The sequence below is a fragment of the Vigna radiata genome, chromosome 8, assembly GCF_000741045.1.
Source record: "Vigna radiata var. radiata cultivar VC1973A chromosome 8, Vradiata_ver6, whole genome shotgun sequence".
In the NCBI taxonomy this organism is placed as follows: domain Eukaryota; kingdom Viridiplantae; phylum Streptophyta; class Magnoliopsida; order Fabales; family Fabaceae; genus Vigna; species Vigna radiata.
In genome coordinates, this window is record NC_028358.1 from 44486048 (window position 1) to 44512155 (window position 26108).

At 32.4% G+C, this 26108-nt stretch overlaps 4 protein-coding genes across 6 annotated transcripts; 3 read left to right on the forward strand and 1 right to left on the reverse strand.

Moving 5' to 3' along the window:
* Positions 1–789: 789 nt before the first annotated feature.
* On the reverse strand, positions 790–3429 carry LOC106772706 (F-box/LRR-repeat protein 10). The gene is made up of 4 exons (XM_014659260.2): positions 3188–3429; positions 2906–3111; positions 2746–2839; positions 790–2423 (listed from the first exon to the last, which is right to left on the reverse strand). Exons 1-4 carry the CDS (start codon positions 3371–3373, stop codon positions 975–977), a joined length of 1935 nt encoding a protein of 644 aa, XP_014514746.1. The 5' UTR covers positions 3374–3429; the 3' UTR covers positions 790–974.
* A 3876-nt stretch (positions 3430–7305) lies between these two features.
* Positions 7306–14535, forward strand: LOC106770921 (lysine-specific demethylase JMJ25). 3 transcript variants are annotated; one of them, XM_022785798.1, is made up of 14 exons: positions 7306–7484; positions 7894–8657; positions 8771–8886; positions 9351–9450; positions 9529–9667; positions 10005–10068; positions 10152–10860; positions 11651–11980; positions 12385–12684; positions 13007–13079; positions 13163–13248; positions 13833–13952; positions 14143–14204; positions 14366–14535. In XM_022785798.1, the coding sequence occupies exons 2-14, from the start codon at positions 8115–8117 to the stop codon at positions 14370–14372; spliced, it is 2649 nt and encodes an 882-aa protein (XP_022641519.1). In that variant the 5' UTR covers positions 7306–7484; positions 7894–8114; the 3' UTR covers positions 14373–14535. The 3 variants fall into 3 exon arrangements, with proteins under 3 accessions (XP_022641519.1, XP_022641518.1, XP_014512257.1); XM_022785797.1 differs by having other exon boundaries at positions 7306–8657; XM_014656771.2 differs by having other exon boundaries at positions 7306–8657; positions 14146–14204.
* Positions 14536–15451: 916 nt separating this feature from the next.
* LOC106770922 (CAX-interacting protein 4) lies at positions 15452–18277 on the forward strand. Its single transcript, XM_014656772.2, has 2 exons — positions 15452–15609; positions 17006–18277. The coding sequence occupies exon 2, from the start codon at positions 17033–17035 to the stop codon at positions 17993–17995; it is 963 nt and encodes a 320-aa protein (XP_014512258.1). The 5' UTR covers positions 15452–15609; positions 17006–17032; the 3' UTR covers positions 17996–18277.
* Positions 18278–20965: 2688 nt separating this feature from the next.
* LOC106770923 (probable ribosome-binding factor A, chloroplastic) lies at positions 20966–26018 on the forward strand. Its single transcript, XM_022785799.1, has 5 exons — positions 20966–21040; positions 21830–21935; positions 24560–24879; positions 24964–25137; positions 25578–26018. The coding sequence occupies exons 3-5, from the start codon at positions 24652–24654 to the stop codon at positions 25713–25715; spliced, it is 540 nt and encodes a 179-aa protein (XP_022641520.1). The 5' UTR covers positions 20966–21040; positions 21830–21935; positions 24560–24651; the 3' UTR covers positions 25716–26018.
* Positions 26019–26108: the final 90 nt, after the last annotated feature.

The window sequence follows — 26108 nt, forward strand, 5'->3', positions numbered from 1 at the left end:
CCCGGTACACATTGCTAAAATGTACCAACTGAAAAACAGGCGTACGCAAGTTAGCAAACCCCTATATATATATACACTAAATTAAAAATACGAAAAGTGGTCGGTTACTTCAAATTTAATCAAGTCTGTCATTTAGAACAACTGATGGATTTGGGCTCGACTGATTTTAAAAATCTATCAGGCCTGTAATAAGTTGTAGGGATTGCATACCATCTTTTCTTCCTGCACCACCATAATTTCTAATTGCATTTCATTTTTTTGTAAAAGGAACTTCCATATTTTCCGTATAACTTCTAGAACAAACTTTCTCAAACTTTTGGAACATATTTATAGAATATGATTTTTTTAAATATTATTTCCAGAACAAGCTTCCTAAAACTCAAAATATATTTCGGAATAGATTTTCTTAAACAGACTTTCTGAAATACCTTTTAAAACAAGTTTTTCAAAATGATTTTTTTTTTTTAAACTGGTCTTCTTTTTGCAGTGGATAACGGAAGTGCAACGAGAATGAAACAATGGTGATGAGCCTTATATAGAATAATCAAGTCATACTAAGTAATTATACAATAGTATTATATAAGGAATGTTTTGTTTAGTTTCTTAATTTTCCCAACCTCAGTATGTGCCAACATATAGTTTGCTTTCTTCCACTTCCTTATAATGTAGATAAGTTATTGGATAGCAATTCAATCTCAAAAACAAATATATATTATGATAAATTTGTGTTTAATTCCGTTCGATATTAATATATGAACTACTAAATCTAAAGATTAAAAAATATCAAAATATTAAAAATCTAGAGACATTTTACATAACATTATCCATACAGAGTTACAACAAAAGGATCATACAGAAGTCTTTGGTACTAAAACCTGTGACAAATAACATCTAGCCAGAGAACGAAGTTACAACAAACAGATATACATACAGAGTCATCACATAAAGACACACGACAACAGTATAAAAGCAAGTCACGCAACCATTTCATCATTATTTTCAGCATCGCCTATCTCTTCAAAGTCACTGTCAATATCTGCTTCAAGAAGCCACTGCTCAAACTCATCCACGTCATCATAATCATGTGTGTATAACCCATCTGAAGTATCGTAGGGATCTGCCCCAAGCTCCTCACCATGGGATGCCACATGTAAGAAGGGTCTGCTTCTGGCTAAGGCATCTACTACCATGTCTATGTTAACATTCCCTGTCACTCCCAACCATTTGAGCCTTGGAAAATACGGTTTCTTCAACCAGCGAAATGCAAGCGCTGTAATGCCACCACAGTTATAAAGATCCAGCAATCGCAAACTGCTTCCATGTTTGGCCTCGTCAATCAGCATTGAAGCTAATGCCATGACTGCAGTATCACCAACCAGAGGGCATTGTCGCATACGGAGCTCAAAAAAGGGAATCCTACTTTTTGCAAGCAGCAAAACTCCATTATCCGAGAAGTTAGGAAGATTGGATAGATCCAGTTCTCGCAATTCCAGCACGCAACAGCCATTAAATAGAGCTGTGATACATTTATCCGTTAGTCTCTTGCAGCCGCGAAGAGACAATGCATACAGTGAACTAATAACAGATGCTCTCAAGTACAAAAGTCCTGCATCAGTTATATCAGAGCCATCTAATAGTAGAACTTTCAGTCTAGGCAGAGTGCCAATGGCCAGGAGAGCTTCGTCCCCAAGGCTTCTGCAATCCCTCAGGTCAAGAATTTTGAGTCCCTTGTTTGATGCCAAACTCAAAACAGCATGGTTAGTTAACAGATTGCACCGTCTTAAGCTAACATGTGTCAAAGTAAGGGATGTTGCGGAAATATCATGAAAAACTAGATCAGTCAAATGAGTCCCATGAGTGACCTTAAGCTTGTACAAGCGAGTGCAAGAATGCAGGATGGTTTTGAAACCGGTGTCTGTGACGCGACAAAAGCCACCAAGGCATATGCTTTCCATGTTTGCACACTTGTCTGCCATTAGAAGCAATCCCAGATCATTCACTCTTCGAAAGTAGGTAATGAGAAACTCCTGGCTTCGAACCAGTGAAAGATGTTTCAATCTCCCAAGTTGATTAATTTGTTGAAGACCAGCATTGGTTAGGTCAAACGTAACTCTTGGTTCAATCAATGGTGCATCTTGAAGATCCAAATGCGTCAAAAACATTAGACCTTTGGATATTGTGCCGATCATAGCATCGGTTATATAGTCTACATTTAGACACAGTTTCTGAATGCTTGGAAGTATAGACGGTTGAACAGGATTTGAGGGCAGATGGGATCCCAGATTTGGGCTGAGCAGTTCAGTGACGGTAACTGAAGAAATGTAGCCAATCTCAAGAGAAGTGAGTTTCTCTGAGGCAGAAGCCCAAACTCGAGCAAAATTGTGCCGTAGAAAGAGAGAGACATCAAACATCAGAATCAATGCCTACCAAAACAATCACAGTACATCTTAGACCCAATTAAATCAACAATTAACGAGCATGCAGCAATATTGACAACTACAAATATTGAGTTTTAAACAACTTTAAGGCACATTAGTAAATGAGAGATGCCGCAATAGATTATTATTCAATACAGTGGACAAGTTTCCCTAATCCAGAGATAATTGCAGCATAAATTGGGGTCGGTAATCATGTAATAAAAGCTCGTATCAGACAACATCCAAGGAACTGCATGTGAGTTATATCATATCATTATTTCATCAAATGTTGAGATTAAAAGTTTCAAATTTAAATGGCATGCCTTACTTCCAAGTGGGAGCAACCGCTGAGCAACTCCTCTAGATCGGAAATATGAATGGCCCTCCCTCTTTTCTCGGCGACGGAGCCAAGGTAAAGAGACCTGAAGGGGAAAAATGATGAGTGAAGAGTATAAAGCGAGCGATGTGGGAGATGAGAGAGAGGAAACCTTAGATCCTTGCAGCGGTTGCCGATCTCAGACAAGAGTCTGCCACTGAAATCGGCGCAATTGTGGAGAGAGAGATCTTGGAGGGAGGGTTTGAGGAGGAAGGCGATGGCGGAGTCATCGAGGCGGGAACAATCGAGCTTGAGAGTGGTGAGGTAGGGATTGGGCGGCAACAAGGGTCTGAGCATGTCGCCGGAGGGAGCAGTGTCCTGGAAGAAAGAGGAGAATGAGTTTGGGAAATCGGGAAAAAATAAGAAAGAAGAAGGTTAGGAGAGAGAATGGTACGAGGAGGTTGAAGGAGGGGAGGAAAGAAAGGATGTGACGGGCGCAGGAGCGGAAGACGGAGGAGGTGGAGGCGAGGGAGCAGATGGAGGCGATGTCCAGCTTCGTCATGACGGTCGCCACCAGAGCCGACGGTAGCCCATCCAGGCTCGCCTCCCCGGCGCCGGCAGTTTCTTCCTTCGATTCCATCACACACACTTTCCTCAGATCCTCTATTATTCTTAAACATACATTCCTAAATAAATAAATTAAATTAAAAAAAAAAAGAAGACCAAACACTTATAACAGGGATAAGGTAATAAGTTAAAAATACGAGTTTTATAAGAATGCCTTATTAGATTAGGCTAACATAAAATTTTAGATATTATATATTTTTTTTTAAATTCTTATATCATTGGAATATTTTAATCTTAAAATATTTTTTTCTTTTAAAAATTTAGTAAAATATAAATTTATATTTTTTTTTTGTTAGGGTGAAAATTAAAATTTAAGACATTGTTTGTGCAGGAAGATGGTGGTTGAAATATAAGATTTTTTTTTTTAAATATATATAAATACACTACAAAATCAAAATTTACCCAAATACACACCCATTTAAATTATTTATTCAAGCAATTTCTACAAGTGTTTTTAGCTGTTAATCCATTTTATCGTCTTCTTGCTTTTAGTTTTCAGAATTCGAGCTTCTATTCCCAGATAAATAACAAAATGGTTATTTAAGTTTATTTCAATAAATATTATTGTTTAAAAAATATTTTTCTGATTTTTCTATAAGATTTGAAAATCTTATCATTTTATTAAAGATAAGAGTTCGAGATCTTGATATAAAGTGAAACAATCATATTTTATCATAATTTGTGTTTATATATGAAATTGTTAAGGTGTGTACAAATTTTGTTTTTATGTTCTGGATGAGTTATTCTATGGAAGTTAAAGTTATTGGAGTTTAAACTTAAGCTAAGAAATTTAATTCAGGTAAAATAAAGTAGTTTTACACACCAGGTTAAATATTCCATATGTAGACTTAATCTTATTAGATTTGAGAAAATCGATTTATGTTCATGAATTTTAAAGGTTTAATGGCTATTAAATCGTTAATATAGATAACCATACGAAATATGTCTTGTTTATATGATCAGTTTGAGTATTAATTAATCATGATATATCAATTAAAGTCAAATTAGTCTAGTTTAAAATAATTTAATTCTAAAAATATTTTTTTTCATGAGAAAAGTGTATAAATGTTTTATCCAGTGTATTTTTTGTTTGACATTTCATTATAAGATAATTATTGGTTAAATAAATTTTTGTATTAAGATAAGATATGACCATTATTTTAATATTGCATAGTAATATACATGCAAGAAAATAAACCGAAAATAGAAAATTAGCAGGCACTTGCAAACAATTGCTTGAGCTTTGCAATAAGTTGTCGATACGGTATGGTTTGTGGTCATTGTGTCACAAAACTAAAAAGTAATTGCAATCATTTTACATGCATACAACCATTTTTTATTTTCTGAGGTTACAGTTTGTACCAAAAGTCATGGACACGAGAATAATGAATTTGAAGTGTTAAAGAAAATTAGTTGTAATCAATTATATTTATAAAATTATTAAAATATAATTATATATATCTATATATATAGAATAAAATTAAAATATTATATTATAAATGTTTTTTTGTTGTATTCACATCATAAAAAAAAATACTTTGTTATCAAATTATGAACTATAATATATAATAAATTAAGATATAATAGTAAATAATAATTAATAATATATTAATTATAATCAATTATAATTAAAATTTAAATCATAATTAATTATATTTTAATTATAATCATGAATAATAAGTAGATATCTTATAATCGTAATTAATTATAATCACTTGTAATTAAAACTTAAATTATAATTAAGTGTATCTTAATTATATTTTTATTTTATTATTTTTCTATCAATAATCCATTACAATATTATGTAATTTGAATTATACACTCATAATTAATTACAAAAAAATTATAATTGATTACATTGCATCTCATGATTTCTACATTGTATAATCTATTACAATTTATCATAATATGGATTACATATGTCAACAGATATGTAGAGTGTAAGACTTCATTTTTTCAATGGTTTAGATCTAAGGTGCATCGTTTCCACAATTTCTTTATTTGAAGTAGTGTAAATGACTACACAACTTGTCATGTATTTTATTTTTTTTCCCTACTTTAATAATAAAATAATTAGATTTGCCAGAAATCTAACAAAAAAAATGATATAGTCCATGTTCTAAAATGCAAATTTATTTTATTTTTTAAACTAGTTTTTATTTGTTTTTTCATGTGATATTTTTTACCAATAAATATATTATTAATAAATATATTTTTATATTATTTTTATCATTGACGATATTTTGATAATCTTAATTTTTTATTAATCAAAATATTTTTTTATATATACTACCTTAGTCAAATCTTATAGGAAGTATTATTTTTTCTACTTTTTCACTGTGATTAGTTATTGTTTGTGTATTTTTGTTTTATATTATCAAACTCTCATTTTGTACTTGCCTTACAACTATTTATTTACGTGAGTGCTATAAATTTTTTAATAATATTTGTTGTTGTGTTTATGAATCTTGGAAGGTTACCAAAGTTTCTGTGTTCAGATAGTTGGAGATGAAATTATTACGATGATGTTTCTTTCACACATAATTATTATTTTAGATACATCATGATACGAAATTATTTGGATGACAAGATTCAATCAAATTCGAAAGTAACGTTTCATAAGTATCAGTTAACAAATTGAAATTCATTTATCAACAGACTTTTTTCTCAAACTACGAAAAAGTTCTTTTAACAATATTTTTTTATAATTTTTTGTGATTGATCTGTTTTAAATATTTTTTTAAATATAAATTCAAATAGACTAATAAAGTGATGACACAAATTATGTTATAAAAAAGTTGTTAAAAAAAATTATGAAAATATCAATTTCAATAGTAAGTTTAATTGCTTTAATATGTGTAATTTTTGTGGCTTACAAACAATAAAGTTTTTGAATTAATAATATAAATTACATTTTTAGATTTTCTCACATTTATGTTTTTTAGAATTATATATTAAAGAAAAAGAATATTTATGTATAAAATATAATTTCTCTTACCAATACTTGATTTTGTTGTAGATTTATTACATAATTAAATCCCTTGAATTCATATTTAAATCAAAATGAATAAAAAAAAAATGTCAATGATATTAGAGTATGTACTTGTTTTGAGGGCTTACTCATTTTTTATAACTATCTATGAATTCATCAGGAACTAAAAGAAAATTTATTTTCAGATTTCAAATCCACTCTAAATCATGTCAAAATCTTTCCAAAAAAATAGATCTCAATTTATTCTTTTTTAAATTCATTCAAATCCAAATACTCGTTCTTTTTCAAAATCATCCCTTTAAGTAAACACAACATAAAAAAAATACTTGTTACCCATTTACAAAATAAAAATATTGTGATGAAAATTAAATTTTTGAAGAAAACATAATTCCGTATATATAAATCCATGTAATGCTTTCCTTCATATTCATCCCTTCAAATAAATACAACCTAAAAAACATTTTTCACCTGACTTACAAAAAAAAAATAATTTTAAGAAAACAAATTTCATTATCGTATGTTCCTATGAAAGTCCGTACGACCCAATCATTTGAATATCTGTAATAAACTTTAAATAAATTTAAAAATTGTATTTTTGATTTATAATCTTTAAATTAAAAAATCTAGACAAATAAAAATATTAAATATTAAAATATTTATATTTTGGGATGAAAAATTAAAACCCAATAATATCAAGATATCTATACTTCCAAGAAAAAGAATAAATAAATCATAAATATTAAATTATTTGCATTTGATTGAAGAATAAAAAAATATAAAAAACTAATTTGAAATACTTAAGCATTTAAAATGAAGTATTTTAAAAATTAAAAAAGTTAAAATAATTTAAAACAAATTTTTCAAAATTTTAATTAATCAGTTATTATCAATATTTGGTGTGTAATTGATCGATAGGTTATTTAAAAAAGTTGTAATGAAAAAACTAGCTGACTTGTGATCCAACAAGATCTTTGAGATGTACACCAACCCATTGGTTGAAGCCCACAGTTTCGAAGATTGACACCTTCCTCGCACACTCAATTGTTTCAAATACCGACGACTCCAGTTTTGCTCTGCGTGAAGAGACGTCTCCCACAGAATCATCGATTTTCGCACTTCTTTTTCTCTTTCGGTACTTTTCTTGAACCCATCAAAGTGTTCAGCTGTTTCCCACTTCCCACAAACTATAACAATAAATGCGCATCCTTTGAAATTTTAATTTTCTGACTAATTAGTTGATTAAATTTGGAGAGCATTTCCTTAAAGCTTTAATTTTGGCGCGGGTTTTGAAAATTCTCCCTGCCCTTTGTCTTTTTTATTTATCATTTCCATGTAAAAAAGATAATAATCTAGGTACTGGTCCTCTGGGGCGTGGAACAGAACTGAAATAGAATGCAGACAGTCAAGGCCAGATAGTTAGGGTTCAAACTGTTTTTTTTTTCAATCTTTATCCCTGTCGTTAGTGATTCTCAATCCTGGTTGTTTATATTTTGCCAATACACTGAAAAAATTTGATACCCTTTACTTTATGGCGGGCAAAGGGAAAACGCGACGTGAAAATACAGTCACCATTCCGGTAGATTCAAACCCCACCCAGCAAAATATTCAATCTTTGGATTTTAATGCCGAGTGTGAGGCTGATCAGAAGAAAGCAATCGACTTTACTGAAACAGTCGACGATGGGGCAGTAGGGCATTCTTCTATTGCCGAATGTGTGAAAAGAAAACGTGGCAGAAGAAGTGAAACGGAGGGCAAGACAACGATGTCAGAGGGCAGTTTGTCCGAGAAGAACAGCGCTCAAGACGAAAACCATGGTGAAAATGGTGGGGTTGGAGTTTCTACCTCTGTTCAAGGTGTGAAAAAGAAGCGTGGCAGAAAGAGTAAAGAGGAAAAGGAGATGGAAAGGAAGTTGTTGGAGGAAAATTTGTTGGAGAAAAATGGTGAAAATAGCAGGGTCGGATATTCTTCTTTTCAAGGTGAGAAAAAGGAAACGGAAGACATGGACAGCAAGAGTTCAGAGGGCAATTTGTTCGAGAAGGGTGGTCGAGATGTTAGCCACGGTGAAAGGGATGGGGTAGGTGGTTCTTCTCTTCAAGAAGGCGTGACCGATGGGGGTAATGGCGAGCTTCATGAGAAGAGGCGTGGGAGGAAAAGAAAAGTTGTTAAAGAAGGTGGCGGTGAGTTTGAAATGCCTGACGGTTTTTCGGGAAGTGGAAGTGACATTCGGAAACAACATAATTTTAGAAGCCGTAAAGTCAACAAAATAGAAGCTGTGGTGCCGAAAAAGAAAAAGAGGAATAAGGAGGTGAAGTGATTTATTATTTAATAAAAAGTATTTACGTATGTTTGGGTTTAGCTTTTCATACAAACATGTTTTAGCTCACATTTGAGATGGTATTTCTGTTTGTCAATCAACAGTTTATTGAAAANGAATCCNCAATGTGCCATCAATGCCAGAGAAATGANAAAGGCAGGGTTGTGAGGTGCGCAAAATGCAAANCCAAAAGATTTTGCATACCCTGTATTGAAAATTGGTATAACTCCGTCTCACTTTGAAATTTTTTTATCCTCTCTATTTAAATTGTAATGTCATGATATTGCATAGCATGCCTTGGTTCGTTCGGTAAGATCAATACGAGGTTTATTTCTGCGCCATTACCGCATTGCCAGCTACCAAGTCGGTNTTACTGACATATTNTTTGTGCTGNAANATTTTAAGCANATTATTTGNNAGACTTGAAATGACANGCCGATGTATAAATGNCATGTCCAATTGTTTATCCATATGTTTAATGCTTTCTATGGGGAATTTCTAGTAGATACACTATATATATCTAATATGCTTCGCTTTCCTATGTTAGGGGGGAAATGTGTTTAGTGGATAGAAACAATTCCCAGATCAATTCCTGGATAAGTTATTGCAAATATTTTGTAGTTTTGGTTTTGAATGACGATAACGTGACCTACTGTTAATCATTGAAAAGTTTTGTGTCTTTAGGTATCCTCATTTGAAAGAGGATTACATTGCNGAGAAATGTCCCGTGTGCCGTGGTAATTGCAACTGCAAAGCATGCTTGCGATCTGATGTACTTATTAAAGTTAAGGTCTTCCCCCTTCAAGCGTCTTCATCTTTTCTGAGTTCAGCATTTAAAATGGTGTCATTTTGGTTGCTGTAGAAATTGAAGGGAAAAACCAGCACCAATAAAGTTCAGAAGGTTGAGCTCTCTATGTATTTGCTGCAAGTACTTCTTCCGTATTTAAGATTGTTGGATGAAGAGCAAAGGATTGAGAATGAGACAGAAGCTAAGATACANGGTATTTTTCCATTACAAGTTTTGATTTTCGTTACTGTTATGTGAATCAATGTTTCTCACCCAACAAATGAATTTGATGCAGAAGAAAACATGATTTGTTCTGCATGTCTGTTCCATGCAACACATTAAGATACTCACAACTAAACCAATTTTTTTTTTATATCACGAAGCCACACATCTCTTTGCAATGAATTCTGACTTGCAAACGAGAAAGAATTATCTATTTTGTAATAATTAATCAGCTTTAAGTTTGCCTTTCATCTTATGCTCTAGTCAGAGTTTAGTACAAGTTCCATATATATGCATTATATAATTTTCTATTTGGATGTGCACTATAGGAATCTCAGTCTCAGAGCTTAAAGTAGTACACGCAGATTATTTTAAGGATGAACGTATATATTGGTTGGTATCTTTCTCTCACATCTTATTTTCTGTTTTCCAATTATCCTTGTATCTTTATTTATTAACTTAACACCCTCTTGCAGTGACAATTGCAAAACTTCAATATTTGATTACCACAGAAGCTGTACAGAATGCTCTTTCGATCTTTGTCTCATCTGTTGCCGTGAACTTCGTAGTGGTCAGCTTCTAGGGGGTGCAGATCCAATTACGTTGGAGTTTCCATTCAGAGGTCGTGATTACTTGCATGGTGAAAATTTAGATAAAACGGTAAACCAAACTGAATCAAATGATGCTGCTGAGCCTCTAATTCGTGAATGGTCAAGAGCTGGATGGCATGCAGAAAGTAATGGTAGCATTCCTTGTCCAAAAGAATGTAACCATGGTTTTCTTGAACTGAGAAGTGTATTAGGTCAACATTTTATTACTGATTTATTGTGTAAAGCAAATGGACTGGCACAAACATTGAAGCATGAGACCCCAGACAAATTCTGTTTGTGTTCAAGGTCTGATAGAAGCGCAAATTATGGTATGAGGAAGGCTGCATCCCGTGCAGATTCTAGTGACAATTATTTGTATTGTCCTAAGGCTGTACAACTACAGGATAAGGATTTAGGGCATTTTCAGTGGCATTGGGAAAAGGGGGAGCCTGTCATTGTTAGCCATGTGATTGATNGTACATCTGGTTTAAGCTGGGAACCACTTGTCATGTGGCGTGCATTCCGTCAGATGACTAATACCAAACGTGAACAACATTTAGATGTAAAGGCAATTGATTGCTTAGATTTCTGCGAGGTTTGTTTAACTCTGTTCACCGAGTGGTTTTTCTCAAAAATTGTTATTCACTCCCATGAAGTTTATGTTTAAATTATTTAATATTGGTATTTATTTTACCTGGAATAACTAGGCTTCAAATGGTTGATCGAGACTAATTTAATTATGGCAAATTTACGTTGAATTTCTTCAATTTGGTAACTTCACCCTTTTTTTGATTTTGTGTTGTTTCAGTGCATTTAATATTGTCAATTGCTGACTTCCAAGAACTTTTCTGAGCTGAATGTTCAGAAAATATTTTGCAAAGTACCTAAAAATTACGATATTTTGGTGGATAGTTCAACTAAAAGAAACGAATTATTGATGTTCTGTTGTCCGTGTCATAAAGAGACGCCAGTCCAAGGTCGAATGTGGGTCATTAGAACACACATTAGGGTGGTAATTAAAAGTTCATTTATGTGAGTGTAGTTAATATATTAGTCACATGCTTTTAATACTTGTTGCTTCCTTTATATTGGTGCTTGCCCTTATTATGTTTATTTTCTTTTCCTAACAGACCCTTTCATGTTGCCTCTGCACCATGTTTTGTTATTATGATTGTCTGCTTTTAATCCCTGCCACAAGATCCAGTTGATGCTGTGTAATGTTTATTTTAATTTTCTTGCTCTTTTCAAATTTTGTAATCAGACTCAAGTAAGTGGCTTTTTCTTTATTTTACCTATTCTGCGATTCTTTACTTCTTTTACTTGACATTTGTGATATTCTGTTGCTGCTGGTTTGTGCATTTTAATGAGTTGTTGGTTAAATCCAGGTAGAAATTAACATCCACCANTTCTTTACTGGGTATACGAAAGCTTTTGGGGATTGGCGTGGTTGGCCTCGGATATTGAAGTTAAAAGACTGGCCGCCTTCTAATTTATTTGAGGAACGCTTGCCTAGACATTGTGCTGAGTTCATATCTTCCTTACCATTCAAGGAATATACTGATCCTCTTGGTGGTTGTCTTAACATAGCTGTTAAATTGCCTAAAGAGTGTCTAAAGCCAGACATGGGGCCGAAGACATACATTGCTTATGGATTTCCCGAGGAGCTTGGACGTGGTGACTCAGTGACTAAGCTCCACTGTGATATGTCCGATGCAGTATGTTCTATTTCCTTTTCTCCTTCCAGATCTGCTATTTTCAAGGATTTAATCTAAATTATTTGAAGATTTAAGGGTTTTTTCCGATAGTGTCTCATGTTTTAAAGTGCATAGTTTGTAGGTTGTATTCATTGTTGTATTTCGTGATCCATTTAATTTATCTGTTTTGATTCTTGTGAGTGGAGTAAGAAGATTGTTGTTTCAATTCACATCATGAATCAGTACACTTTTGTATTTGGAAGAATTTCATATAAACCGTGCTTTCGGATCATATATATATATAAACTTTTCCTGATCAAATGTATTTGTTAGTGGTTTGTGTTTATTGCCGTACGTTCGTGATTGCATACGCATTAATGATGAAATTTAAGTATTTTTACCCTTTAATAATTTGATTGTTCTAGGTAAATGTGTTGACTCATGTTGCTGAAGTCAAATTGGAACCCGAGCATCTTAGTGCCATTGACATGTTGAAACGAAAGCACTTTGAGCATGACAAGAGGGAGCTGCTTAGTGATCACGATGGAGAAACTAACGTTGACAAAGTAACAACGATTCCGGAGAGTGATTTGTCGTTTGCAGGTGATGGTTCAGAAGGTGCTCTGTGGGATATTTTTCGGAGGCAGGATGTACCTAAATTGCAGGAGTATCTGAGGAAGCATTTAAGAGAGTTTAGGCATATCCATTGTAGTCCTGTAGAGCAGGTAAATAAATATTGGGTATTATTTTTCAGCCTGAGTGATGTGTGAACCTTGGTTCATAACAAATAGATTTAGTGGTAATATTTGTAATAATTGGAGGATTTCACCCTTGTAACTTTGGATTCTCCNATTCCTTCATTTTCTTGTAATAAAATTTTCATTAAATACATGCCGTTATGGATTGGGTGAATGATGGTGTTGAATAATTATTTTAAAGTATTTTGGCGGACAATATCTGTTGTATATAGATAATGCGTCAGCTGTGGTTACCTTACTTAATTGTCTGTATGTTTTCTTGAACTGATCATATCCTCCGGTATTGAAGGTTATTCACCCCATCCATGACCAGACATTCTATTTGACCGTGGAGCATAAGAGGAAGCTTAAGGAGGAGTATGGTTAGTAACCCGATTTTCGTAGTTTGATTTTGGGTAGAAGTCTGAATTGTTCCTCTCCAAATTCACTGTTATGTATCTTGTAGGAATTGAGCCCTGGACATTCGTTCAGAAGCTTGGAGATGCTGTTTTCATTCCAGCTGGCTGTCCTCACCAAGTCAGAAATCTGAAGGTAAAATGAACATTCAGAGTGTATTTGTTTTATCTTCATTGTTGCTGTGAAGGTTGTTAAATTCAAGAGTTTACCTAAAGTCTTGGGTGTTTTGCAAGCTGGACTCCGACATCATATAAATAGTAGTTGTAAATAGTAGTTAATTGGTACACAANTATATCTTCTTATCGATTGAGATGATACCTTTAGAATTTTCCTATTTGTTTCGACATATTTTGTTTCCTTATTTTTGAGAAATTAATTGTTACAAATAAAAGAGTTTGAGACTGTAATTGATGGGTGTGATTGATATTAATAAAAATTATTTCATTGTTTCGTTGATATTAATCCCATATCCATGATTGGCAAAGCAAGCAAGTCTGTGAAGGTAATGAAACGGTTGATACATCAAAGTTTGGTTGTATTATTTCGTCGTAATTCATACTTTTTCTTTTAGATATTTAATACAATAGCAACATTGAGGTTTGAATTAGTTGTGTTTTCTAGTCCCCTTCCGATCAGTTTGCTTTTTGTTGTTCATAAGTTTTATTCAAAGTAATATTTAAATGTTCTCTGTAAATGCATGATGTGTCTTTCTTTTGCAGTCATGTATTAAGGTTGCATTGGATTTTGTTTCTCCTGAAAATGTTGGGGAGTGCTTTCGTTTAACAGAGGAATTTCGTAAACTTCCCATAAGCCATGGGTCTGCTGAGGATAAATTGGAGGTATGTCAAACTATTTCTGTTGATTCGTTTCTGCCAGTTATTTGCTTCAGAACCAAACACATGACTAGAAAATATGATTAATTCTATTAATTTTTTCAAATGCATCCAAGAAATGAACTTTGCATTGTCATGTCAACAGCTTTGTGCGGTAAATTTATGTTACTTTTGTCCTTGATTACTGCTTTTGAAGCAGGTGAAAAAGATGGCAATATATGCTATGCAAGATGTGGTAACAAAATTGGAAAAAGCAAGGTTAGTAATTCCAACCTTCAGGCCCTTTGAAATGGACTGTATACTTGCATTTACCGAGTACATTGTTAGATTATTTCTTGCGTACTGTGCCATTCTGATTATGTTTTTTAGGCTCTTGATTCAGTTATCATTCTTCAAATTGATTACTGTTCAATTTACAGGATGTAATTAGATATTCCCTTAACAATGAAGGAGGAGGAGGAGGTGGAATAATAAATTTTGGGTCATTAGCTCATTCGTGACTGGAACAACGTTTCCATATTTTGTTGTATCTTTAGATGTTCATGTTTTCTATTACCAACTCTTAAATGCCATTTAATTGTATTCTGAAGAATGCAATCAGAGGTAATATAAATATTATGTTAGATTACTAAATCTTCTGTGACATTCATATTTAGACCCTTATAAAGTTTACGTATTATCCTATTTGGATAATGATATTTTGAAACATTGTTATCTATTTTTTTGTTATGGAGCACTCGTAATGAAATAAAAATAACATTGTAACGTATGATTATCAGAAACGACAAGATCAACTTATTATTAACCTGGCTTAAAAAATCTATAAGGATGATTAATATTTATAAAAATCTAACACTTATCATGTTAATATTACAATATTAAAATGTTTGTAAAAAATAAAATTACACTAATAATGAATACACAAAATAGGAATAATCCTAATTTAATTCATCCATAGTAATTTGATATTATTCCGAAAAGTACTAGAATAGAAATGTTACAAAATAAAAATATTACACAGTAAAGATGACATATAGTCTTAAGATTATCTTAAAACTCCATTTACATGTAATAGAAAAAATTAGTTAAATAAAATTTTCAATAAATCGTAAAATATCATACATTTTTTAAAATAATAATAAAAGTGTAATAATGTAAATTTTAATTGATCAGTTTGTTATTTCCCATTTTCAAGTAAATATCAAAGTAAATAAGATAGCAGTAATAACCACTATAAACAACAATGATAAAATGTAGAAAAAAAAATATTATATCAGTGAAAAAATCTAATAATATAATAAGCTTTAAAATAGTAAAAAATATAAAAAATAAATCTATAAAAGAAAACACAAGAAAAATATAATTATTCTTACAACAAAAATTGAAACCATTGAATATTATTATACCGAACCAAGTATCTAATCAGATTAATTTTCTTTTCTCTTATTTATGAAATTGTTGTCTTATTTATCCTTTCTTTTTATATTTTTACCCTTTCTTTGAACCTCTTATGCGGTCTCCTCTCTATACTATTTAAAGGATTCGTATCGCCAAAAAAAAAAAATCCCAAATTCTTTCTCTCACAAACCCTATCTCTCAACAATTTAATTCCAATTCCTTTTCTTATCAAATCATTGTGTTCTCCGCGGTCACACGATTCAGGGTAAGCAAGCGATTCTTCTCAGTTTCTTTATTTTCTCTTTGATTGTTTTTTCATGTTCTATTTGGTGTTTGCTGAATAGCCTCAACATCTTGTTTTAGTTGACGATGTTTCCTTCTCTCTTTCACTGTTCCATGCCGGTTTCTGATGAATAGGGCCGACTCCGGGAATTATATGCTTTTTTTTATGAGGGATGCTATATATTTGATGGAAATTGTGAAAATATAGATCACTCGTGCTAAGCCAATGAATGAATGTATGCGTGGAAATGTTTCTATTTTCTTTTCTTTTGCTGGTGAGGAAGGGATCAGGGTTGTTTTTGGGTTTGATGGTTTTTGTCTAGTTGATTCGGATCTTTGGTTGAGCACGGGTTGATCGCTGAATTGTGTAACCCAATATTTTCCTGCTTTCTGCGTCATGGATTGATGAGTTTTGTTTTGGTCCCTTGGGATTTGAAGCCTGTACAAATTGTTGAGATTTGGATGTTTTAAGATGCTAACCAAGCATGTAGAGATGGAATATGCACGTTCTATATTCAATCAAAGGATATAGACTGTAAAATTTTAGAGCTGGGTTTGGTTTCTAAAAAATCAGAACTGATTAATGGGTGGTTTTCTCGGAACTGAACCGTCATATCCTATCTGGGTGAAGAAGGCTTAGGTTTAGCGTTCACCAACAATATTTTCAACTACAGTGTATTTAGGACACAGATATCACACTCCATGGTTCTTCCAATGGTAGTTTTGGCTGATTTTATGGCATGCTTCAACGGTTCCTTGTGATATTAGGTTTATGTGATGGAGGCTTTTGTCAAGGTTATTGTATTGATTGTTGTTTTACAGTCTGGTAATACTTATAAGTGGCTATGATCCTTGCCTTTTGGACCTTTTATCCTATTGGGACAAGTAACTGAGCATCACTGTGATGGCTGGATCTCTTTATGTGAATAAGAATTCATTCTTTGTAGTATGCATGTTTGCACGTTGTAGTCTATTTCAGATTATGGACCACAGTGATCTGGTCCTTTTATAGTTACTATAATGAAAGAATTGTGGATTGCGTGATATCTTGAATTTGGATAAAAGAACAATTTTATGTAATAGCAGGTTAATATAATATATGTGGTGATCCATTGTAACTCTGATTATAGGGAAATAAGATAAATGTATTAGCAACTAATCTGTCTTTTTTGACCTGTGTTAGGATTCTTTTTCTCTTGAAGGGGTATATATGTTGTTTTACCTTAAATAAGGGATCTTAACACATTAAAACAGAAAATAGACTCGCCACCTGCTAGGTCCTAGACCTTCCTTCGGAAAGATAGAATCCCCCCCTCCCCTCCCCTCCCTTCCCCCCCTTTTCTGCATCTGATAATGAAGTTGTGTTTTCCTCTTCTCAGGAGAAAGATTGAATCTTAAACATCAAGATGCCGGCTACAGCAGGAAGGGTTCGCATGCCAGCGAACAATAGGGTTCACAGCAGTGCAGCTCTTCAAACCCATGGCATATGGCAGAGTGCCATTGGCTATGACCCTTATGCACCCAACAAGGAAGACAAGAAGGACTCTTCACAAAATCTGCCTAATGCAGAACCTGATGCTGAGAATGCATATGCTAGCTTTCAAGGTCTTCTACAGCTTGCTAAGATAACAAATGCCGATGTGGATGTATCTCGTGGGGCCTGCAAGAAATGTGGCCGTGTTGGACACCTTAAGTTTCAGTGCAAGAACTATGTGAAAATCAAGGATGACAATGAAGAGAAGGATCCTGATGCAATGCAGCCTGTAGGGTTGGTTGGGCTGGATAAAAAGTTGAAGGTTGAGAAACTGGATAGGAGAAGTAATGTTGAGAGCTCGGAAGAGGAGGAGGACAGTGATAGTTCAGATTCTGAGATTGACTCGGAGATTGAGAGAATTATCGCTGAAAGGTCTGGGAAGAAAATCAGTAGGAAGAGAAGTTCTTCCAATAAGAAGGGGAATTCAGATGGTGATGGATCAGACAAAGATTCTGACCAGAGGAGAAAGAGAGGTAGGTCGAAGAAGAGGAGTTCTAAGAGAAAAGTTAGTGATTCAGATGATTCAGATGAAGAGAAGAGGAGAAGGAGAAGGAAGAGAAGAAGGGAACACAGGAGGAAGAGGGAGAAGTCATCAGATGAAGATGATGAGTATAGACGCAGGCAAAGGAAGAGTAGGAAGGAGAAAAGAAGAAGGAGAAGCCATCTATCAGATTCTGATTCATCTGAAGATTCCATTGTAAGGCACAAGCGAAAGAGCAAAAGAGCCTCATCATCTTCTGAAATTGATTCAAGTGGTCATAATGATTCGAGGAAGGGCAGGCATGTCAACAAATCAGAAAAGAGAAGGAGCCGTCATCATGGGGGTGATGAATGATTGTTGTGGAAGTCAATTTTATGACCCTTGATGATTATGACATTCATGTGTAATACATCCCTATGCTTTTAAATATTGGACCTTGTTGTGCTTGAGTTTCAGGGTTTGGATGTTCAGTTACTTTGACTATTGCTTACTCCTGTTTAAGATTAAATAATTTTGCAGGAACTTGTAGTATATTGTGTTATGTTATTTATATCCTGTCAAAATGATGGCCTTTATGGTAGCTGAAAGGATTTGATGCATATTTCGATTTCACCAAGAATAAATAGAGTTGATATATGATGTAGCCTAACCAATTTGCCACCATATTTGATGAGACAAGTTTTAGTGTATCTAATTTCTTTGAAGTTCATTGAAATTAAAAATAGCAGTGAGAAAACTTACCTTACTAGTAGTGTTTATTTTAAATGTGAATCATTTGATGTCATGAGTTAACTTCTCATTTTCTGTTTTGTATTAGAATTATTCCTTGCTTGTTAACTGTCATAAATCCTTATAGCTCAATGCTATGTACTCTTTTTGGTGAATAAACTCACCAAACTTATAATGAAATCTCATTTACACTATCAATTTCATTTCATAAAAATAATTTTAAAATTGGTTACGATTATTTTTAGATGATAAATTTTTTGAAAAAAAAAACATACAGAAACAGTAATATGAAAAAATCCCAAAAATATTACTCACTTTTTCAGAAACTTTTGGTTTTAATAACAGTATGCTTAGTGGTTGACTTACAGTTTTTTTCTGGAACGTTATTTGAATCTGAATAAGATGAATACAATGAGTATAGGGGCAGGTGTTGATGGTTTTGAATTTTCATGGACATACAGTTACATGCTTCTTTAAATAGTGCATTGCTATGCTTGAGTTTCAGAGTTTTGATGTTCAATTGCTTTGTCCATATACTGTTTCTACTTCTCTTTAAGATTAATCAATGGTTGTTTTGCACAAGCTTATAACATAAGGTGGTGTTTATTTATTAATGTAGCTGAAGTCACACTAATTTCCCTATATTTAAGGCCACCTTTCACTTTTCTCCTTTTTTTTTTGTTTAAAACTGTCAAAATGGTTTGAACTGTTATTAAAAAAAAAAAAATCAATCTTATGCTAATGTTATTACAATCAATTTTATAATTAATTTTGTAAATCCTAAAATTAACTTGAAATATTAATAGTTAAAACATTTTTTAATTAATTGTTTCATTCAATTTTTTTGAAGTGACAATGAACTTTGTCATATCATTTGTTGGGTCACTGTTTTTGGCTAAACAACTCTGTTTAACTTCAATAGCATATATAAACAACTGATGAAGATAACTGTTGCCATGCAAGATCTCAACCATTATTTGATTATTACGAAGTAACTGTGGATAAAAGCGAATATGATGCATTGAAGCACAGTCAAAAAACTTGACAAAGAGCTCAAAGAGGATTCGAACTCAGAAAAAAAAAAAATATAATGAATGTTTGGAAATAAAAGAGCCTTGTATTTTTATTTTTATTTTGAAGAAAAGCATTAGGACAACCTAATATATTTGAAAAAAAGATTCACGTACATATATACTTAGAGGGAGTGAAAATGACAGATTTATAGATTATATGATAAGAAGAAAGAGATAGAAAGAAAAGAAAAGAAAAAGTATATAACAAGTGTAGATAAAATAAAAGTGCACAATAATGTCCATATTAAAATAATGGTTAAGTATGTTTTTTAAAATTAATTTTCTATATTTCATCTCTGTAATTTATGAAATTAATATCTATTAAATATGAGTGAAAGTTATATTATAGGTTGTAAAATTTTATTTGTGAAATAGTAAATATTTCACGTATAACTTGTAGATGAAAATATTTTATTTAACATTCATATAATATAATGACAATAAATATATATTTAATTAAGAATAAAACAATTTTTTAAATAAGAAAAAGAAAATTATATTATTTATCCCTCCTTCAAACAACTTTCAAATAATATTTCATTTCAACCCTCTGAAACAAATAAATAAATAATGCGCGGAATGTACTTGATCCAAATCACTTCAAAATTCGATCAAGTTGATAAAAAAATACTTTAAAGTGACAACTCAAAACTAAAATATTATTACATTTCAGAAAAATTATATTTGCGGTTTTTAAATAATATTTTAATGGCTTCATACTAGACATATAGATCTGATTTCTACCACCAAAATATATATTTATGCAATAAGATATTTAATAGTTTTAAATGTATTTAATTCTTGATAGGTGTATAAGTTTGTTTTTAATTATTCAAATTTGAAATTAGTTTTAAACTCTGTAGTTTGAAGAAAAAACTTGTACTAATCTTTTTATCAATTTTTTTTACCTCAATATTGTCACAGATTATTTTGAAAGGAAAATAAACAAATAAGAATATATATGATAATGGCAAAGTAAAATCAAACTATGTTGTCATGTAAATGACGGATGATTACCAATAATATATATAATTCCCATTAACCGTATGTAAGTAGAATGAAATATATTATATACGGATTTCAACAATATTTTTTTTAAAAAATATATTTTTTATTAATTAGAAGTTGAAACCTATCATTCCCTCACGCTGGAGCTTTGCTGTCCCTCTCGAACCATCGAGCTATCTCTCTTGAACCCTCGAGATATCTCTCTCGATCCCTCGAGTAGTTTCTCTCTCGATCCCTGGAGCTGTCGTCGTCCCTCTCTCGAGCCGTCTTCGTCTTCGCTCTCCCCGTCCCTCTCTCCATACACCTCTGTCGTGCTTTGCTTTTGTCTCCTCTTTGTCTATCGCGTTCACCAAGCAATCTCCTTGTTCGGTTGGTCAGTTGAACACTGAAGGAGTATCTTTGGTAAGTAAACCCTAATTCTAATGCTTAGTAATCAATGAAATCGTTAAATGGTGAAAATCGCGAACCCTAATCTTGTTCTTTTTTTGTTTTATTTGACACATTTGTAGTTGGTCTCGCAAGCCGTGGTTGGAGTGTTAGGAAACATCAATTGAGGCTCGTGTTTGGCAGTTTAAGAAGATTGTCAGTGGTATGTGCGTTTATCTGTCTTTGTTCTGCCTTTATGGTATATCCAATATGTAAGTTCAGTTGAACAACTATGAATCGTATATACTGTTGCTGTTTTAGTTTTCACTTTGTTTTTTTTTAATTTTTATTTTAACTGTTAGATTAATAAATGGTAAAGATTGTTGCAGAGGATCCTTTGTGTAACTTCAAAGAGGAGAGGATCTAAATCATTTTCGAAACACGACCATCACAATTAATCTTTTGTGTTTTTCCTAATAAAAAATGGTTAGCAAACACTTAATTAGGAGTTCGGGCTCGATATAGTCTACAAACATAGTTTTAACCCCAATAAATCAAGCATGGCCTCATCATAGCCCAGACCTACCAATAATTTCTATTCTACAATGGCACAGCTAAGTCCTATATTTGTCCACTAAACTAATGAGTACGTGGTTGACTAATAAATTTCTGGATGGCGAAACTAGAAATTTGTTCTAGCTATTTACTGCATAGAAATATTATGCATGGGTGTGCACATGCTTCAGTTATCGATATAACATTTTCTTTCTTTTTTGTTGTTTGGATTGATTGTACGAGTAATTGCATATTAAATTCAATAATTCGTGTGATGAAGAAGGTAGATTGAAGGCTTCCTTTAATGATTTCTGAAATGGAATGTATATCATATCGTTTATGATTGTATTGGTTTTGGCTGATATTTCAGGATTTAAGCAAACATTTACTTGTAGTTATACCAATTATAGATGCTTTTGTTGTCTTACAATATAATTGTTTTCTCCTCTTGGACTAGAAGGAAACACTTGAAGTTGTCTATCTCATACCTTATTTTTGTCTGGGCCTCTTGTCTTGTGTGAGTGGTGATGGAGTAAAGGGGAATTTTCTGAGGGAATTTATATGTGAGTGTTAAGTCTTTGATTAAAACATTTCTCTTGTTTTTGCCAATTTCATTACAGAGTGTGGTTCTATTGCTTGTGTTTTTTTATGGTTAGTGTTATGTGGAATTTAGTATACCATGTTCGTGCTTAGCTTATCTGCATTGTTGTTTGAATATACTACGGGTAATTGTTTTCTGTGTCATTTTGGTTGCATTCCTATTGGTAGTGTACTCATAAACATAGTGAATTTTGGGTATGGTAGTGTTTAAGATGAAAATATAAAACCTTGGCCAGGATTAGTGTATCACTTCCTCTGCCTCTGTCTCATTTGCATCAAGTAGCACTCCATGCTTGTTCCTACCATTGTCCCTACCACCATTCCTATACTTAAAATATGTTCCAACGGCAACCCTTTAAATTTGAGACCTTGAAATGTTAAGTCATCACTTTTTCTTCTTCATTCCAAACTGTAAAAGTTAAATTAATTAGATTGTCTAAACCCAGGTTCGAAATGGGGACCTCTAGTGTGTGAGACTGGTGTGATAACCAACTACAAAACCTAGACCCTGCTGTTACACATTTTTCAATTACTTAATTGATATAAAACAACTGGTTAAAGGGTAATCTGAATAAACAACTTAAAATAAAAAACCAAGCACAAAAATATATAATTTCTATATTTATTAATAGAAATATAGAATTAATTTTTCAATGTGCTTTTATATAACTTGTAATAACAGAGTTGTATTCTGTTTAATTTCTTATATAGTTGTTTTCATGAAATGTTTATTGTAAAAAGACTGGGAACATGACACCAATATTTTACCAACTGAAGTTAAGAAATAGTGAGTTCTGAAGCTATTTAAGTCTCGTTTAAATTGGGCATCTACTGCTTCCTTATGCCAGCAAAGTTAAAACCCATTATGTTAATTTTTTTACAAAAGAAAAAAAAAATCCTTGAATACTTTAAAATTTTAACTTTTCCATTAATATTAGTTATTATTGTAAAATCATATGAAATTAAACTTTCATATCAACTACTATGAGATTTAACTTTCTTTTTTCTTGGAATTACAAAGACTTCAGGTGAAAGCTATTAATGCCATACCAGAGGGAATTCAACCAAAAGATTCTCTAGTACATAACATAGGAACAAGAACAGAGAAAAAGGTACCAGTAATTACTTCATGTCTTCATAGGATTATCATTTTTTGGTATAAATATGTTGTTTGAGATTGATAAAATTATAGTAAGTGATAAAACTATCTTTTAAATATTTAAGCCAAGTGTATGGTCAACATAAAAAGATAAAATTACAAGATTTTGGAAGTTAAAATTATTGATTAAGTGGTAACAGTAATTAATCCTCAAGTTCAATGGTTAGAAAGAATTAAGATTTATATGGATAAAAAATTTTCTTAAACACTTAAAAAAATAATACAAATAAAATGAATTTCACCATGTAAAATTTATACATTATTTTCACTATTAAATTTACTCTGAATCATAAAAAACTTTTATTCCTATTTACTTACTTTATACTGTATTGTCTATTTTAATCATTAAATTATTTATGAATATTTTTATTTAATGGTGTACTTCATTGATAACTTTAAATTAGCAAAAATTTTCCTAACTAAGGAAAAATTTAGACAATTCTTTTTTTATTTATTATATAAACTACAGTTATTATGATATTTTATATATTGTAAATTTTTTATATTTTATAAAATAACCTGTTTTTCCATTTTTTTTTAACTAATAGGCATTACGAGAGATATAATAGTTAAAAATGTTATTATTGAATATTTCAATTGGATTCAGTTATAAGTCATTATGAATTAATTTATCATAGTCAGGTATTATCAGTCACATATTTATTATATATTTAATCATGTGGTGGTGCTTTGTTTACGGTTAAAATGGCCTCTCCCATCAATGATGCTCTTTCAACATGCAAAGTCATCGCCACACTTGTATCTCGACACTCTTTTCCTGATAAATATCATTGTTAGAAAATTTTGATAGTTATTTTTAATTATATAAAGACTCATTTTCATTGTTTTTTTTATGTGTATTTCATAGATGCTTATACTCACAATTATCCTCATTTTATATAAAAATTCAATGATTATGACGATTTTATTGCTTTTAAAGAATACTGAATCTGACATGTGTAAGCTATTGGTTGATGTTAGTTTATGGGCTGCAAAAGAAATAAAAATTTAAATATTTTTTTTTTTATAAAACCATGAAGTTACATACGGATTTTTTCGTATGTAATTATTTTTTTAATTATATACAAATTTTATATACGGATTTTTTCGTATATAATTATATTTTTATATACGTATTTTATATACGGATATATCCGTATATAAATTATATACAGAAAAATCTGTATATAAATTATATACGGGAATCCGTATATAAATTATATACGGAAAAATCCGTATATAAATTATATACGGATATATCCGTATATAATTTACCTACGACAGTTTTATATACGGATTTTTGTCCATATATAAGCCGTATATAACCAAGTGTTATATACGGATTTTAGGCTTTATATACGGATTTTGGCTTCAATTTTTTCTTGTAGTGAAAGAGCAGTGCAGTGATAGCAATGTTTCACCCCGCAGTGGTTGCATCATGTCCCTGTCCGAATCCTTATCCTTGGCGCCATCACTTCCCCGGCGCAAGCGCAGGTATAGTGACGGTGAGGGTGACCCCAATGCGAATTGTGAGAGGGAAGGCGGTGGTTGGTTCCAGAATAAGGTGCATGGCCAATCCCAGAAGAGTCCAAATGGTGGCCAAGCAAATAAGGAGAGAGCTCTCTGATATGCTCCTCACCGACAAAGTGTTGCAGTATGCTATTCTTCCCGAAACTTCCTTAGGAGCCGACCGTTACCTATCTTCCCTCACCACCGTCACCGATGTCCAAGTCTCCGGTGATCTCCAGGTATCTTTCCTTTCTCTGTCCCTCTCTCTTCAATTCCTTAACCGCTATTAAATGCTTTCCTTACTCGCCAAACATCATATGTAGGTGGTTAAGGTTTTTGTCTCTGTTTTTGGGGATGAAAGAGGGAGAGAAGTAGCCATTGCCGGCTTGAAGTCAAAGGCTAAATATGTTCGCAGTGAATTGGGGAAGCGTATGAAGTTGCGCTTAACTCCTGAGATACGATTTATTGAGGATGATTCTTTTGAGAAAGGAAGCAGGGTATGCGTGCTTACTTGTGTGTTTGTTACTGTACAGTTGCAAGATACTTTAGTTTTCCTTGTCCACGTTTTTCTTAGTTCCGTTAAGGTTGTTTATTGGTCGGTGAATAATTCAAAACCAAAGGCCTTGTGCTTGCCCTTTGAAGCCGTATCTGATTGTTTTTATTCGCTTTACTTTGCATGGTTTATACAGCAATCTGAAGTGTGCATAAACTGGTACATCATGTTTGAATTTTGGATTTTTGATTTGGGGGACGGGGGTGTTCCTTGGACCCTAAATCTACATTTTTTGTTTCATCAATGAGGCATCCTTTCGTAGTTCGTGCTTTCATGTGTGAAAGTCATTCTTTTTTTCTCAGCAAATTATAAGTGGCCACTCTTATATTGGATTTCCTGTGAGTTTTAGCTAATCTGATGCATCCACAACGCTGTAATTTTCAGGTGATTGCAATATTAGATAAAATAAAGAATGAGAAGAGTTCAGGGAGTCAAAACAAGGAGCAGTTAAATTCATCAACAAATGAGGATGATGATTGGGATGGGGAAGATCTTGAAGAAGGTGTCATTTATGTGGAATAGATGCCCCCAATGCATCAGAACTTGAGTCTGGCGCCTTAGACCACTCGGCCATCCTGACTATTCATGCAATTAAAGTAAATATTGTTTTATTTATACCATTTCCCCATGTTGAAGTGATATTCCACTTCCAGACACAACTTGATATATTCAAGCTTTTATGTGAGGCACCCAGGTGAAGGTGTATGATTCTTGGGGAGATAGATTTCAAAAATTGATAAAAGATATTAAATAATTTCTCCTAAACAATAATATTTAAACACTCATTTTATTTTCTAAAATTAATGTATACCATCTTTTATCACATTGTAATATGTATTTTCTTTATCTCATTTTATCATCTTACTAGGTGTCTAATGTCGTATTTCTTTTTTTCAATTACAGTGATTTAAATTA

Excerpts from the sequence above, each read along its gene's own strand:
- LOC106772706 (XM_014659260.2), bottom strand. The coding sequence starts at position 3,373 with ATGGAATCGAAGGAAGAAACTGCCGGCGCCGGGGAGGCGAGCCTGGAT. Across the intron at positions 3,112-3,187 it reads TCCCCTCCTTCAACCTCCTC|GACACTGCTCCCTCCGGCGA; the intron begins GTACCATTCTCT and ends TCTTTCTTCCAG. Across the intron at positions 2,840-2,905 it reads AACCGCTGCAAGGATCTAAG|GTCTCTTTACCTTGGCTCCG; the intron begins GTTTCCTCTCTC and ends TTTCCCCTTCAG.
- LOC106770922 (XM_014656772.2), top strand. The coding sequence starts at position 17,033 with ATGCCGGCTACAGCAGGAAGGGTTCGCATGCCAGCGAACAATAGGGTT.
- LOC106770923 (XM_022785799.1), top strand. The coding sequence starts at position 24,652 with ATGCGAATTGTGAGAGGGAAGGCGGTGGTTGGTTCCAGAATAAGGTGC. Across the intron at positions 24,880-24,963 it reads AAGTCTCCGGTGATCTCCAG|GTGGTTAAGGTTTTTGTCTC; the intron begins GTATCTTTCCTT and ends CATCATATGTAG. Across the intron at positions 25,138-25,577 it reads CTTTTGAGAAAGGAAGCAGG|GTGATTGCAATATTAGATAA; the intron begins GTATGCGTGCTT and ends TGTAATTTTCAG.